Raw genomic sequence first — 14657 nt, forward strand, 5'->3', positions numbered from 1 at the left:
GCCCGTTCCAATGCTCAGTTGTGTTTGCTTCAAAGAAATGAAAACTTGTTTACGATTATTTATGAATATAAGTAAGGCCCGATTATGTATAGAGTGGTTAAAAATTATCATTTTATTTGGTGTTGGCGTTTTCTTTGTCTATTCTTTTTGGAAAAGTGTCCTTTCGAAACAATGGTCGGGACGGGTTGGAGAAAACTAGACAGCGTAATAACGTTATTTGTTTGCAAAGTTTCTCAGTAAAGTTAATATAATAGTATGCAGAAACCGATTGATGCTAACTAACGTTTACATGTTACATAATTTGATCCCATAGAGAAAATAGCTAATGTGTACCAATCTGATACAGTTTGAAACCGAGCAGTGAATGACTCAAGATAAAAGATTATTTCTACAGTTTTATTAACTTCCAAAAGTAGAAAAAAAAATAACAACAAAATTAAAGATCGATATGAGGGTGGTAGTTAAACAGTGATTGTTTTATGTTGACTTCAAAGGTGATTCAGGCTTATTTCTTTCCAACACTGCTTCCGCTTCCCTGGCCAGTGGCTCCAGCCTGACCAGTGAAGAGGTTGAGTTGTGCTGTGCCGGTGCCGGTACCGGTTCCGACTCCACCATTCTGAGCGGATGAGATGCCGACCTACCCAATTAATTTCGTAAAGGTAAGACATTGTCAAAGTGAATGAAATTAAAAATTTCTTACGCCTGATGCAGAAACTCCTCCGGGTCCAGCGTTACCAGTTCCGGCTCCAGCGCCGCTCCCAGTACCTTTTTTAAAACCCAAAGACGATTACATTTTGTTCTCTGGATTAGAGTAACAAAGAGCAATAAAGCGACTTACCACCGAATCCAGGGAATCCACCGAAACCTGGTTGTTGGAAGCCGCCAAACTGATTGCCGAATTGATTGGGAAACTGCGGTCGGGCCAAGGCAGCAGCCAAGAGAACAGCAAAAATCAAAGTAACCTGAACAAATCAGAAGAGAAAACCAATGTCATTAAGGATTATTGGTTTTAATGTCAATGGAAACCAATTGACTAAAAGGTATGTGAAATTTCCTTTACCTTGTACATTTTCAAAGTCTTTTAGCTTTACTGGGGCTGTAGCTTAGAATTTAAGGTTCAGCTTTCGTCTGACTGGCATAAGCTTGTCGAGCTGCTTTTATACACTGAACGCGGCAGTGTTGCCTCCAAATGTTCAATGCCGCTTTCAGTCAATTTGGTTCCGACAATACTAATTTTGTCGAGATGGAATTACTCCGCCTTCCTTCGTTTTGTGTACCATCGGCGTCAAAACGACGAAAAGCGGCATTTTCATCTTGGATCGACAGAACACTGACGCGGATGGCGTTGCTTTAAAAAAAAAAAAAGCTGGAAGGCAAATCAACCTCGAACTCATGGCCATCTCTGTCTTTGATTGCGTTGCCATCTTATAGACACCTGTTATCTGCGTTCGCCAATAAGGGTCGAGGATATCCTCAGTGACATGACCGTTTTTGGCGTGTAATATGGGAAAACCCGGCCTCTTTTCTTTGCACAACCTAATTCGTCTAGATTGACATAGCCTTCAAAGTAATACAAATGAGTAGTTACGCAAGTTGACAGGTCCACACTGTAGCCGTGTAAAGTTTTCAAGCGAAGGGGTTGGGGGCGATTTCTGAGTGACTGTTTTACCTCACTCAATAGTGTTTATGCCAATATTCGGTTGATTCTGATCACGATCAGTTTGATTGGTATATTCTAATGGAATTAAATTTTAACTTAGCTTTTAAAGGCCGCCATGAAATGTGTGGAAGATTATCCGAATTCGGTCACGGCTATGCCAAATAAGCAAAACGTTTTGTCTTTGGCCCAGTATAGGATTTTGCTTATAGGAAATTAAAGGGAATTACTCTTTGTCAAATGAGCCATTATCTTATAATGCTTTATGACACAGTCAGAGAAATCTTGCAGTATGTAAAACTGAAGAATAATATTTGTTGCTTTACCATATTGATTTATCTTCTTTATTATAACCGGTAAATTCTAGGAGATGTATTATACTGGATGCAATGGGCAGTATTAACATTAATAGAAATTTGAGGACGTTTGATAGAATAGTGTCCTTTAAATAAACTAAGCCAAAAAAAAAACGCAAATACAGTAAATGTGTGTGCCTTTAGGCTACCGATTTAATGACGCCAAACAATTTCAAAATTACAAGTGTGACATATAATAATTAATGTTTCATATACTGATAGAGTGATAGGTGAATTTGATTAAGACAATATCATTTATTTTCCAGAGCTGCTTCCAGTACCGGTTCCAGCTGCTGATGCCTCTCCGGTGAAAGCATTCAAAGCTGCGGCACCTGTTCCAGAACCAGTCGCCGATCCACCGTTTTGTGCATTCGCGATGCCAACCTAGTAATAAAAATGTTTCCATAAATTAGATCATTTGAATAAATAATAAGCAAAGTCAATTATTCTTACTCCTGAGGCAGAAACCCCTCCAGGTCCAGCGTTACCCGTTCCAGCTCCAGAACCAGAACCGCTGCCAACTTTATGATTGTAAAAATAAATTCATAACTGGTAATCAAAAGTTATAAAAACTAGTTAAAGTAAATCAGTATATTTATTACGATTGAATCCAGGAAAAGCTAGTTGTCCTCCGGCCGGTTGTCCAACAAAAGGCAATGCAGCTCCACCCAGAAGAGGAGTTGCTCCATTTCCAGCAAACAGGGGGGCGGCACCACTACCAAATCCTGTGCCAGTTCCAGTGGCTACATGTAAGTGAAAAGATTATTTATTAATGTTAGACTCAACACGGATAAGTCCATACTAACTAACGACAAGCTGTTAAAAAAGAATACAGCGTGATTTGAAACTATAAAGCGTCACCTTGGAAAGTTTGAGGACGGGCAGTGGCCACCGTGAGGACGGCACACAGTGCGAATGCGATCACCTATAAAAACGAAAATATGGGAAAAATGGGAAACATTAAGGCATTCAGCTCATTTTAACAACTCATTCCAAGGTTTTTCGTACCTTGTTCATTCTTGTGGTTTTTCGGGGCTGAGGTTGTTTTCTGTTTTCAAAAGCGCTTGGAGTCTGTCGTCCGATTAGAAGAGGAAGATTCGGTTTTATACCCAACGTCCGTTGAAAGATGGTTCTCTACCTGGCCTTGTGGTTTTACCCTCCAGCAACATGCGTGTGTGTATACAAACACATTGCTGGTTCGAGTCGGTTTTTACTGGTTTGAAAAGTCGCTAGAAACACGTGAGCTGGTGGGATTCCCTTATGTGAAATTGATGTTGTGCAATAATTAGACTTGAGTTTTCAAAATTGGATCGCCGGACGTAGTACACTGATGGATTGCCTCATGATGAAGCTGTGACTTCCGGGCTCAATTTCGTTCGTGAAAAACTGAGAAAAACAAAAAAATTAGCCAGTCGCGTGATCAAATTTCAGAGTAGATTTGTAAGTTTTATAAAAAAAAACCTGTTGCGAGTCTTTTGAACTTTTGTAATTAAAAATCTTGTAAGGCAACGACCAAAAGAGAATCAAGCTAGAGAAACGATTGACCGGTTTCATTTTAGTTCTATTTTCATTCTTGTTTCTATTCTCTATGGCATCGCAAAGGGACGGTTCAATGTCATGGCACCAATAGCAACAAAGTCGGTTGCCTTGTTGCTATGGGAGGAGTTCATCGCCACAAAAATAGAGGAGAAATTTGGTCACGTCGTCATGTTCTGAGAAAAGAAAATATTCCGATTACTTCAATCGAGTGATCGAATGATTTGAAATTGAAAGATTTCTCTTTATTCAGCTCGGTTTTTCGTGTATTTGTGTCGCTGCTATTTGCGTAACTACAAGCTATCAGCAACAAACAAACAATCCTTGACCGGCTTGTCCTCACGGTGTTTGTTTTTTTTTTGTTTTTTTTCAAAGAGCAGGTATCGGCCAAGTTTCGGCGCGAGACAGACCGCAAAAGAGAAAAGACTCAAAGACATGGATTGGGCATCCATCCAGATGGAAGCGGATAGCCAAGTCATGTTCCTTATACAGCAGTCAAACCATTCCTCACCCGTGACAAAATAGGGCTAACCTTGAACACGGCAACAAACAACACGCAACTTCTAGGAATCGTCCTACCCTACCGTGAAAATATCTTATCGGTTCTACAACCTGTACACAATTTTTTATACGCAGTAAGGAATAATTAATGAGCCGGAGGAGGAAAAAAAGACTGCTGAATCGTTGAATATATTTGCATTTCGTGCAGCGCGGGAATAGAAATTAAACATGCTTACTATCAAAGGGGTGGGCCTTATTTTAAAGTGACTTTTCTTGTCAGATAAACTCCGATAACAAAAGCTAGAAGACCAAAACTCGTGAGCGCCTCAAGGAAAACGTGACACCGTTTGATAAATAATCCAACACTTTGAGGGAAGGAAAAAGGTCAACTACCTGGCCGCTGTAATGATATTCAAATATCATGTATCGCCCAGAATGGTTAAATCCTGTAATTTCTAGCTACCGTGTTAAGTTTAAACGGCGGAATAATATTTTCTGATTGGTTTTTTTTGTCTTCGTTGTGATTAGTTTTTGCACCAGAGAAAAAATACTCTTCTTTTTTTTTAAATTGCGAATTAATTAACTCTGATCACCTTGGTTGATGATCTTCTTAATTGTTTATAATATTAAATTTACTATGTTCTCTTCAAATTATCGATCAAGTTAATCTTATGATGATTATCCTTTCAAATTCAATGTTTATATGGTAGAGTGAAGTTGTTACACACGGAACTTGCCTTTTAAAGCAAATGTATTTCGTAAGAAAGATAACACAGGTAAACAACACAGTTTAAAGTATAGATCAATAACATTGTCGAGAAAAAAGAAAACAGTCAGTCAATCATTCAGGCTTATTTCTTTCCAACACTGCTTCCGCTTCCCTGGCCAGTGGCTCCTGCCTGACCAGTGAAGAGGTTGAGGTTTGCTGTTCCAGTACCACTACCGGTGCCGAGTCCGCCGTTCTGAGCGGACGAGATGCCAACCTAAGTAAGTGATTTTATTAATTGATGATTCATTACAAAAATGATGAAAATTTCAAATTTCTTACGCCTGATGCAGATACTCCTCCGGGTCCAGCGTTACCAGTTCCGGCTCCAGCACCGCTTCCAGTACCTTCATAAAGAAAATTTATAAGTTTATGAAAGTTTCGAGACTTGGCTGACAAAAAAACTTACCGAGTTGGGGGAATGCGAAGGTACCACCAATAGGACGGATTGGACGGTTTCCTGCGAACTGAGGCCTAGCAACAGCAACGGCCAAGAGAAGAGCGAGAACCAAAGTAACCTGACGTGATACGTAAGATGAAAATTACAGGTAAGAATTATCGCGCTCGCATCAGACTATGCACACCGCAAAATTTACCTTGTACATCTTGAAGTGTTAAACTGCTTTGTTGGGTTGTGTAGCTAAGGATGAGGTGCAGCTATTGTCTGACTCTTGCAGGGTGTGCAGTCCTGCTTTTTATACGATGAAGGAATCAACGGGAGCTAGCGTGAGCGTTAATAATACGCCCGGGGTAAATCGACCTTGAATTCATCATGGCCGGTAATTTTGCACGCATAACACGACATCCTTGTGTTTTTCCCAGTTTGCCAATAACGGGTTAAACTAGACTGCGATTCATCAACAGCATTTTAACTTGACAAGTGGGAAGTAATTCGAACCTGATTTCCTTATAGAAATATAGATATTCAAAGTGGTTTTGATTAAACGGAAAAATTCTAATTAAAAAACATTTTTCCGCCACTTTGGCGAACTCTGCCATTCTTTAATTATAACCTCAGTACTTAATGGCTTTGTTCCAAACATATGTTGTTGACAACAACCCAGCAGCTGGGCTGGAGCGTTGGCCTTTTTCGCTTTTTGCACTTGCGTCCGAGTTTTTTCTCACACACTTGCCTCTGTTATTGCGTCGCTCTTTTAGAATAGTTACTGAGTTTATTTCAAATGACGAGTGACTCATTCAGTAGAACTTGACAGCTGTGCACTTATTGGTCGGCAACTGCTAAATTCCGGTTTAATCCACAGGTTCGTTGTATGGGACATGAGTCGTGGCAGACTGGGTCGTTCTTGATACCCAGGCGCAGGTCGTCGTATTTTTCATAGGAGCTTAATATAATATAACATCGTAATGATAATGTATTTACGATATATTAGGGATGCAAATTCAATCAAATTTTCCTGCTTCAATGCGAAATAGGACGATAGGGAAGGTGTGCACCCTGCCTTGTCTCCAAGTAAATCTTTACCGTATGTAGTTTGGGATAAAAGTTTATTGCGTTATAATTGAAATGATTTCAAATGTAGCAAGATTAAACAATATGATTTGTAAATGATTCGCAGCTCATTACCCCGCGCTGCTTCCTATTCCTTGACCAGGAGCTCGTGACTAATCAGTCAAAGCGCTCATTGAGCTTTGTTTCCGGTGCCTCCGGAACCAATTCCACCTTTTGGAGCTTCTTCTCCTTCTCCATAACCGCCACGAAGATCCGGAAATCTGACTTCAGCGATGACAGGAACTGCGTTGTTCATTTCCGCTAAGCCAGCGGCCTATGGGAACATTTTAATCGTAACATTTTCGTAAGATGTATACCTTCTGAAATCTCAGGCGTAAAAGAGATACTCCTCCTGGGCCAGCATTACCAGTTCCAGCTCCAGCACCACTTCCAGAACCTTTTTTTTTAAATTGCATTGATAATGATTGCGAAGGTTAAAATGGTGGCTAACAAAGAAACTTACCAAGTTGCACTGGTTTAGCCGAGACACAAGCAATGGCAAGAGTGAAAATCAAAGTAACCTGTAAAACATTACAAATTTATTCCTTTCGATTTTAATTTTTCTATGCGAAATTTCTGAGTCGAAAATGAGAGAAACCAACAACTTACTAATAGTGAATAGCGACTCATGGTGACTCGTACTAAAAAAAATTTTCCTTTTTTTTTTAAGTTCTAAATTTTTATGAAGCACAGTTCTACCAACGAGAAAATAAATATTGCATGATTTTATTACAATTTTTTAGACAAGGTAACAGGACTTAAGTTTGGATTGAAATTTGACTTACAGTACCTGGATTCACCGTTGATCACGAATAAGTGAAAATGTTCAAATGGACTGTTTTTATAGGGAAATTGAGACATGGGTTCAGTGCCTCACCCCGACTGTACAGTCGTGTCGCGTCTGCTATATGAATATGATTCCTTGAGTCATTGACATTGTTGGTTGTTGCTCATTTCACCGTTTTTTTTTTTACCTTGGTTTGTGTACTACTATGCTAGAATTCTTGTCAGCGCGCGCTGAAAACGAAGCAGTTATTTTTCTTGTTAATTGTCGATGATACAAGTTCTCCGAAATTGTCATTTGTTTGCAGAAAGTCAGTTTGAACATAAAGATGCGAACGAACATTTTTTGGATATTGACAGTGATTACAGCTGAGTTAAATTTTTTTATAGGTGGTGTCTGCGTGTGGTGTTTGGATGGAGTTTCGCGTGAGAAAAAGAAGCGTTCATTCGGCGTTTCAATCAGATTGGAATGTTGGTGACATCTGGATTTGGAGTCATTTCATTTTTGGTGAGTCGCAATTAAACTTTGTATTTTCTATGCCCACTGTTACCCTCTTAGAACCCCCACTTCAAAGACAAATTACTGCGCCAAATGTTTCATATCAAATTTTGGGCACACATTTAATGTAATGTAGTAGGCGTGTTTCGTTTTTTGCATCTACCGTTTCTTTAAGGAAATTTGTACCATTTATACTAGCTAGGTAGGTTAAACATTTATTGCGGTACACCATAATTTAAATGATTGCAAATAGTATCAAGACTAGTATAAGTATAAGGAGTGATTCTAAACGATCAAAAGCTCATTTTCCAACACTGCTTCCGCTTCCCTGCCCAGTGGCTGCAGCCTGACCAGTGAAGAGGTTGAGGTTTGCTGTTCCAGTGCCGCTACCGGTGCCGATTCCGCCGTTCTGAGCACTTGAAATGCCAGCGACCTAAAAGTCAACATTTTCGTGACATTCTTTTACAGATACCGGTAACACTAGACACTAATTTACGCGTAATGAAGAGACTCTTGCAGCTTCTTCTCCTTCTCCAAAACCGTCACCAGGACTTAGAGATCCTACTTCAGCGACGACAGGAACTGCGTGGTTCGGTTTTCCAAATCCACCATTACGCCGTTTAACTCCACCGTTGTGAGTGCTTAAGCCGGCGGCCTAACAGGAACATTTTAGTCGCAACATTTTCTATAAAGATAACGCCTTTCAAAATCTTACGAGTGCTGCAGTAAAACCTTCTGGGCTAGCATTACTAGCTGCTGCAGCTCCGGCACCATTTTTAGAACCTTTTTGAAAGATAGTCATTAAAGATTACGATCGTTTCAGATAGAAAATGAGGGCTGACTAAGCAACTTACCGGGTTGCGATTCAGCAATGGAAAAGGCAATGACAAGAGTGCAAATCATAGTAACCTGTAAACCACAACGAGCAAATGTTTAAAATCCAATTTTTCTATGCAAATGAGTCGAAAATGAGATAAGCGATCAACTAACTAATAGTGAACGGCTACTCATGATGAATCGTACTAAAGAAAGGTTTTTCTATGAAGCAAGCGCTGTCCACAAATGAGAAAATAGATATTAGATATTATTCAATTTTTAGACAAGGTAAAAAGAAATTCCGCGTTGATAAAGGTTTTACTTACTTGGATTGACCGTGTATCACGTTTGAGTGAATATGTTCAAATCGTGGGTCGTTTTTATAGGGAAATCAAGACCCGGGTTCAGTGGCTTACCCCAGCTTTGTTTATTGAACACTTTGTCAACTGTTTTTTGTTTGCGTTTGTTGATCTACTCATCGAAGGAATTCAGATTTTGATGTCAATCAGTCAATAATCTTGTTGTGACATCTGTGATTGCTATCCACACTAACACATGCACAGCGGTAGGCATTCATTTAATAAATTACTCTCGAATTTACCTGATTAACCAATTAGGATTGTGCTAGGCAAATGAATAGTGGGCAACCAACAGACATGCGGAACTTTCCTCTTTAAGAAAATGTATTTTTTAGGAAACCTTTCACAGCATAGATGTGTCAGGATAGTTATACATCGACAAGATAATAATACAGAGATTTCAGTTGTCAAATTAGAACATTGCCACGACTTTAAAAACCACAGATCGTTCATTGTGTAGTAGTTTATTTTCCAAAGCTGCTTCCGGTACCCTGTCCGGTGGCTCCTGCTTGACCGAAGGGACCGAGGAATCCTGTTCCGCTTCCGGAAGCTGTACCGAATCCGCCGTTCTGAGCGCTTGAAATGGCAACCTAAACAAAAAAGTTTCATCATTTTCAATTCAATTAAAGGATCAAAATAAATTCTTACGCCTGATGCAGACACTCCACCAGGGCCAGCACTGCCAGTTCCAGCTCCACTACCCGTTCCGCTACCTCCTGTGTAAAACAACACGGGTTATGTGACGCCAAATGTGCATGATTTTGACTAAAGACAAAAGTTTCTGTTCATTACCGAAACCAGTTGCAGGAATCAAGGCACCGGGCTGAGCAAAGCCTCCCTGTTGCAATCCTGCAGGTTGTGCGAATCCTCCTTGTTGATATCCCGCCGGTTGAGCGAATCCTCCTTGCTGATATCCCGGTTGGGCGAATCCTCCTTGGTAGTGATTTTGCTGAGGATAACCACCAGGGTAACCACCACCAGGGTAACCACCTGTTAATGAATATATTAAGAATTAATATTTAATATAATAACTAATATTCATATAGTATAATAATAATAATTATTATAATAAATACCTTGATAGTACCCGGATGGATATCCGCCGTAACCTGGTTGAACGTATGCAGCTCCTTGACCGAATCCGGCCGCACCGCCGTGATGGCGGCCATGGTATGGACGTCGGCCATAGAACTGTGGAAGAGCCAATGCTGAAGCCACGATTAGAGCGAGCGTCACGGTTATCTGTCAGAGAAAATTGAAATTGGAATGTCATTAGAATTGTTAAAGTACAACTAGAGTAAATGTTATTAAAAGTTGTAACTTACCTTCAACATTTTGCTGGATGTGGATTGAGATAGTGTTCGTATGAGGAGGAAATGCTATCTGACTAGATGGTTGTTCCGCCTTTGCTTTTATACAACGTGAACGAAAGCAATAGATCAACGAAATGCTTGAAGGGTGTGCAAATTAAGTGATTAACCTTGAAATTCACGGCCAGCGATTTTTTTCCCATCATGTGGCCATGTGCCATCAACCCTCGTCCGTTCCATCGCGCTGGACAACTGTGGTATGGGGGGTAATTTTTGTTTCCTGTACAACAAGGAAAAGACTCTCGATAGAATAGTAACAAATTTAAAAATAATTTCTTTGTTTATGTTATATACTAATACTAGTATACCACACAAAGTAAGGCGCATGACGTGGAACCAAAGACATATGTACTCGAGGTTATTACCACTATTTTACAAAAATATTGCCGGTGTTATTTTTTAAGAAAAATAGTCATATCTATTGATTTTCTACCTTAGATTCACCAGTTATATAATCATGCAACGAATAAGGCAGCTGATTTTATAGAGAATTAAATTTTTCTGCGAGTGCGAAAATGTATATTTTAGTTTTTTTTGGCGAAGACTTTATCAGCGATACAACATATTGAGTTATCATCAATTGCATTAATAACATTCACAAGCATGCACATTTGTAAGCCATGATGGGTGCGTTTATTTCCCAAAACTGACTCCGTCACCCGTACCAGTGGCTCCAGCCTCGCCTGTGAAGGTGTTGAGAGAAGCTGTTCCAGTTCCGGTTCCGGTACTCACTCCGCCATTCTGTGCGCTTGAAATGCCGACCTGTCCAGATATTTCCATCGAGTTCAGAGTTTCGTAAAACAAATCGAATCAATGCATCATGTTTATCTTACGCCAGATGCAGATACTCCTCCAGGTCCAGCGCTACCCGTTCCAGCTCCAGAACCGGTTCCAGACCCACCTGGTAATGATACGATTACAACCACATTAGGTGTTGATTGTAGGTGTCAATTGTTACAAATAAATTGACATCCTATCTGTTTGAATTACCGAAACCAGGAAATCCTCCGAATCCTGGCTGAAGGACTCCTCCTTGTTGGAGACCGGCTGGTTGGAGACCCCCAAATCCAGGTTGTTGGACATGTCCAGGTTGTTGGGCATGTCCACCTTGCTGCAAAGCTGCTGGCCTACCGAACCCTCCGTACTGGAGTCCAGGCTGACCGAATAAGCCTTGAGGTAATCCGCCGCTGCTTCCGTCACCAGTACCAGTAGCTGCAGCTTCGCCTGTAAAAGTGTTGAGATTAGCTGTTCCCGTGCCGGAAGAAGTACCAAATCCGCCATCCTGAGCGCTCGAGATGCCGACCTGTTTTTGGGAAATGTAAATTTTTCTTTGCTGTTTTTCGATTGGTGAATTAACTCAAGTCAATTATTTCTTACGCCTGATGCAGAAGCTCCTCCGGGTCCAGCGTTACCAGTTCCGGCTCCAGCACCGGTTCCCGAGCCAGCTGTTTAAAATATTGCAACGTTAGCACTTAGCACAAATATTCGAAAAGTAGAATATTATTTTGGAAAGCGACACTAATAAACAAAATGATTGTATTTATTTACTTAAAGCAGTGGGCCCTAGGAAACCGTTTTGCTGGAAACCTGGTTGTCCAAATCCACCTTGATAGTAACCAGGCTGCTGGCCGAATTGCTGGAACCCAGGCTGGCCGAAGCCGCTTTGTGGATGACCGTAGCCACCACCGAACGGACGGTAACGCTGCGGCATAGCCATGGCAACAGCCATAAGAGCAAGAGTTATAGTAACCTGCCGGACAAATCAAAGACAGAGTTGAATTAATGTCGAGCTATTTCGTAAGTTATATTGACATTCGGTTAATGGCATAAAAGCATTGATGGATTTGATTACCTTCAACATTTTAAGTGAATATCCGCTTAGATTATATTGAATTGTTACTATAGGAACGACGAGATTCGACCATCATATGACTAGACGATTCAGCCAACCTTATGCTTTTATACGCTCGTTCATACTGCCCGCCGACCACGAAAAAGGCTTGAGGCCTGCAAATAAACCTTGATATCACGGTCAAAATTTTTTTGCTCATCACGATTTCTCAAACCCTTTTTTTCTTTCCTTGCGCAAGAGGCAAGAATGAATTTTATCGACACGAAATCGCCTTTTTGATTTTCTTTCCTAGATCTGCCGTTTGATATTACAAGATAAAGCTTTGAATAACATTATTTTTAGGTTTAAAATTTTATTTATATTTTTTTTATTTTGGTGTTTATTTTCCTCCAAATTGTATGTCAAATGTGAATTAGTTTGCGAAAGTAAAACAACATTCCTGGCAACTCCGGCGAAAGCAGACGACGCAGACAGTAAGCTCGTTAGTTTTTACGTTCATGCTAGTTGACACACTTGACAGTTTTTTCATGTTTCCATCGTGACATCTCCGATGTCACCGTCTGTATAAGGTTTCGTGTATAAAGTTTCGAAGAACCCATTGTATTGCTTCGATTTCTTCCTACTCAACAAGTTCAAACTGGTTCGTATTTTAACATTTGGCTTCAATTTTATTGTCTGCAAAAGTTGATGTGCAGCCCGAAACTTTTTAGCGTGAAAGAAGTTCTTTATTGTAGGGCGGATGCGGATTTTTATCTTGAGTTTTGAAGGGCACCTACAACTTTGGTTATTTTTCGTGCTGTTCTTTTTATACCCGCACTCTCGACCCCACAGGGGGTCCTAAAGATTTATCAAGCTCACGCATGCACGATTGTTGCATAAACATAGTTGCTTAGCGTAAGAATTGATAATCGAGTTGCTCGTTTCTTTTCTTTTTTCAAGATTTATTCTCCTTTTATTGTGTTTTCTTTTGGGCCCCGCAGAAGGCCAACGACCGGTTCCAAACAAAGCCGGACACTCGGGTTTTTCTGTATTATTAAATATTCAACCACCGTAATGGACGTGTGTTGTCCATTGATGGCAATTATGCACTCTAGAAGCTAAGTTAAGTTTGATAGTAAAAGGATAGAATGGGAGGGGACGACTATATCCTGCTGGCAAAAGTTAATACAAACAGGAAAATGGATGAGAACCAATTTTGACTTGGAACTGCTACGAGATGAATTGATTTGTTTACGGTGAACGTCAATGAGTTTTCCAGCTCGTACATTTCGATTCGAAATAGTGGGAAAGACTTGTCTAGCCTGAAAAACCTGTTTGATCTGGTTTGAGCAGGTTACAGCCCGATGCACGCACGCACGCACCCAAATCTTCTTCTCTTTATTAGAATGGACGTTCGTAAAATTTACAAATGTGTAAAGTGTAATGGAGCTCGACCAAAAAAACCCGGCTTTATTGATGCTCACCACGTGTTGTTGATATTTATTATACCCGAACGGTAGATTCCCAAAACTTGTTGTTAGCTTTTGCCGTGATCAGATTTCATCAAACACAATGTTGCTTCACGGTAATTCAAAAAAAAAAAAAAAGGATGAACAGTCATCTTTTTCTGCTTTTTTTTTGTTGTTGTACCGTGATTAGATTTCTTTGTAAATTGCACTGCATGACAAGGTTTTGGCTATCTCATGCCCGTTCGTTTATTTATTGAATTCCCTCTGTGATTTAATTTCTTGATTGTTGTCTGCGATCGCTCGTGTTTTCAAGGGCATTTCAGCCGTTACGCAGCAGATTTTGAATTTTATTTATATATTTTTTTCCTTTTGTTTAAATGACAACTATTCTTTGGCAGGTTGCCTGCATTTTTATAAGGACACTATACTTTCCAATGTAATCTCAGGTTACTGGGGACGAATTCAAACAAGCGAATATTCAAATTTAGCCTGGGTGGAATCTAAAGAACCTCTTAGCTGTATATAGCTTTAACTTGACTAGATATAAATGCAGCCAACAGAATCCATTTGGCTCGAATCACGGCCTCGATTTTAACAGTTGACTTAATAATTCTCCGTCCTGGTTTTTACAAGACTTGACACACGTTTCAACAAAGTGCTTTTCACCTTCGACTTTCTATTGCCGTTAGCGGCCCAGTTCTTCCCTAGTTTCAGCGATAACTACAATTGAAGTGCAAGAGAGATCGTATTCTGAGAATATTAAAATTTTTTCTTTCCATCTTGTTAACTTCCTCGTGAACTTGCTCAACTCCCGAAAAGGTAGCCCCACAAACATAGCCTAGGCAAGTTTCAAATCCGGTTTTCTCAGCGAAGGTATTTTGAACCCAACAAGTTTGCGAGCCAGCCAGATGAGGAGTAAATCAATGCAGCAGACTACGGTGAATTACATTGGGTTCAATATTTGCATTTATGGAAATCATAAGCGCAACTATCCGTCTGTATTAGGACATGCGCAGTCAGCAGTCATTGACACGTTATTTTCTAGTTTTGGTGTTAGGCTTTAATCTATCGATTCTGATCACGTTTCTGGCATCGATAATTCAGTGGTTTTATGGATGTGAAATGTCTCGTATGATTATATCGTAAGTGCGCCATTACAATTTTTAAAGGATGGATACTTTTTTCTCGTTCCTTTTTTTTTAAA

At 40.1% G+C, this 14657-nt stretch overlaps 3 protein-coding genes and 4 long non-coding RNA genes across 10 annotated transcripts; 3 read left to right on the forward strand and 4 right to left on the reverse strand.

Moving 5' to 3' along the window:
* Positions 1-382: 382 nt before the first annotated feature.
* Positions 383-12151, reverse strand: LOC124311364 (spidroin-1-like). 3 transcript variants are annotated; one of them, XM_046775830.1, is made up of 6 exons: positions 12006-12151; positions 11702-11903; positions 11531-11598; positions 11213-11456; positions 5099-5163; positions 383-637 (listed from the first exon to the last, which is right to left on the reverse strand). In XM_046775830.1, exons 1-6 carry the CDS (start codon positions 12012-12014, stop codon positions 506-508), a joined length of 720 nt encoding a protein of 239 aa, XP_046631786.1. In that variant the 5' UTR covers positions 12015-12151; the 3' UTR covers positions 383-505. The 3 variants fall into 3 exon arrangements, with proteins under 3 accessions (XP_046631786.1, XP_046631785.1, XP_046631784.1); XM_046775829.1 differs by lacking the exon at positions 383-637 and adding an exon at positions 4784-5033; XM_046775828.1 differs by lacking the exons at positions 383-637; positions 5099-5163 and adding exons at positions 10650-10915; positions 10987-11054 and having other exon boundaries at positions 11144-11456.
* LOC124311496 (GPI-anchored hemophore cfmA-like) lies at positions 2143-3140 on the reverse strand. The gene is made up of 5 exons (XM_046776022.1): positions 3022-3140; positions 2875-2938; positions 2616-2756; positions 2467-2534; positions 2143-2397 (listed from the first exon to the last, which is right to left on the reverse strand). The coding sequence occupies exons 1-5, from the start codon at positions 3028-3030 to the stop codon at positions 2269-2271; spliced, it is 411 nt and encodes a 136-aa protein (XP_046631978.1). The 5' UTR covers positions 3031-3140; the 3' UTR covers positions 2143-2268.
* Positions 5103-7585, forward strand: LOC124311638. The gene is made up of 2 exons (XR_006910058.1): positions 5103-5364; positions 7500-7585. It is a non-coding gene; the product is annotated as an uncharacterized LOC124311638 (long non-coding RNA).
* On the reverse strand, positions 7908-10198 carry LOC124311437 (glycine-rich cell wall structural protein 1.8-like). Of its 2 annotated transcripts, none has more exons than XM_046775930.1 (5): positions 10109-10198; positions 9860-10025; positions 9576-9773; positions 9432-9499; positions 7908-8041 (listed from the first exon to the last, which is right to left on the reverse strand). In XM_046775930.1, the coding sequence occupies exons 1-5, from the start codon at positions 10115-10117 to the stop codon at positions 7910-7912; spliced, it is 573 nt and encodes a 190-aa protein (XP_046631886.1). In that variant the 5' UTR covers positions 10118-10198; the 3' UTR covers positions 7908-7909. The 2 variants fall into 2 exon arrangements, with proteins under 2 accessions (XP_046631886.1, XP_046631887.1); XM_046775931.1 differs by lacking the exon at positions 7908-8041 and adding an exon at positions 9090-9373.
* LOC124311634 lies at positions 8132-8830 on the reverse strand. The gene is made up of 3 exons (XR_006910054.1): positions 8599-8830; positions 8324-8517; positions 8132-8263 (listed from the first exon to the last, which is right to left on the reverse strand). It is a non-coding gene; the product is annotated as an uncharacterized LOC124311634 (long non-coding RNA).
* LOC124311632 lies at positions 10918-11322 on the forward strand. Its single transcript, XR_006910051.1, has 2 exons — positions 10918-11057; positions 11153-11322. It is a non-coding gene; the product is annotated as an uncharacterized LOC124311632 (long non-coding RNA).
* LOC124311607 lies at positions 11542-12144 on the forward strand. The gene is made up of 3 exons (XR_006909986.1): positions 11542-11645; positions 11708-11950; positions 12059-12144. It is a non-coding gene; the product is annotated as an uncharacterized LOC124311607 (long non-coding RNA).
* Positions 12152-14657: the final 2506 nt, after the last annotated feature.

Source organism: Daphnia pulicaria, chromosome 8 (genome assembly GCF_021234035.1).
Source record: "Daphnia pulicaria isolate SC F1-1A chromosome 8, SC_F0-13Bv2, whole genome shotgun sequence".
In the NCBI taxonomy this organism is placed as follows: Eukaryota; Metazoa; Arthropoda; class Branchiopoda; order Diplostraca; family Daphniidae; genus Daphnia; species Daphnia pulicaria.

Excerpts from the sequence above, each read along its gene's own strand:
- LOC124311496 (XM_046776022.1), bottom strand. Across the intron at positions 2,535-2,615 it reads AGCTTTTCCTGGATTCAATC|TTGGCAGCGGTTCTGGTTCT; the intron begins GTAATAAATATA and ends ACAATCATAAAG. Across the intron at positions 2,398-2,466 it reads GAGGGGTTTCTGCCTCAGGA|GTTGGCATCGCGAATGCACA; the intron begins GTAAGAATAATT and ends TTTTATTACTAG.
- LOC124311437 (XM_046775930.1), bottom strand. Across the intron at positions 9,500-9,575 it reads GATTCCTGCAACTGGTTTCG|GAGGTAGCGGAACGGGTAGT; the intron begins GTAATGAACAGA and ends TGTTTTACACAG. Across the intron at positions 8,042-9,431 it reads GTGGAGTGTCTGCATCAGGC|GTCGCTGGCATTTCAAGTGC; the intron begins GTAAGAATTTAT and ends GTTGACTTTTAG.
- LOC124311364 (XM_046775828.1), bottom strand. Across the intron at positions 11,457-11,530 it reads GAGGAGCTTCTGCATCAGGC|GTCGGCATCTCGAGCGCTCA; the intron begins GTAAGAAATAAT and ends TCCCAAAAACAG. Across the intron at positions 11,055-11,143 it reads CGGAGGATTTCCTGGTTTCG|GTGGGTCTGGAACCGGTTCT; the intron begins GTAATTCAAACA and ends TATCATTACCAG.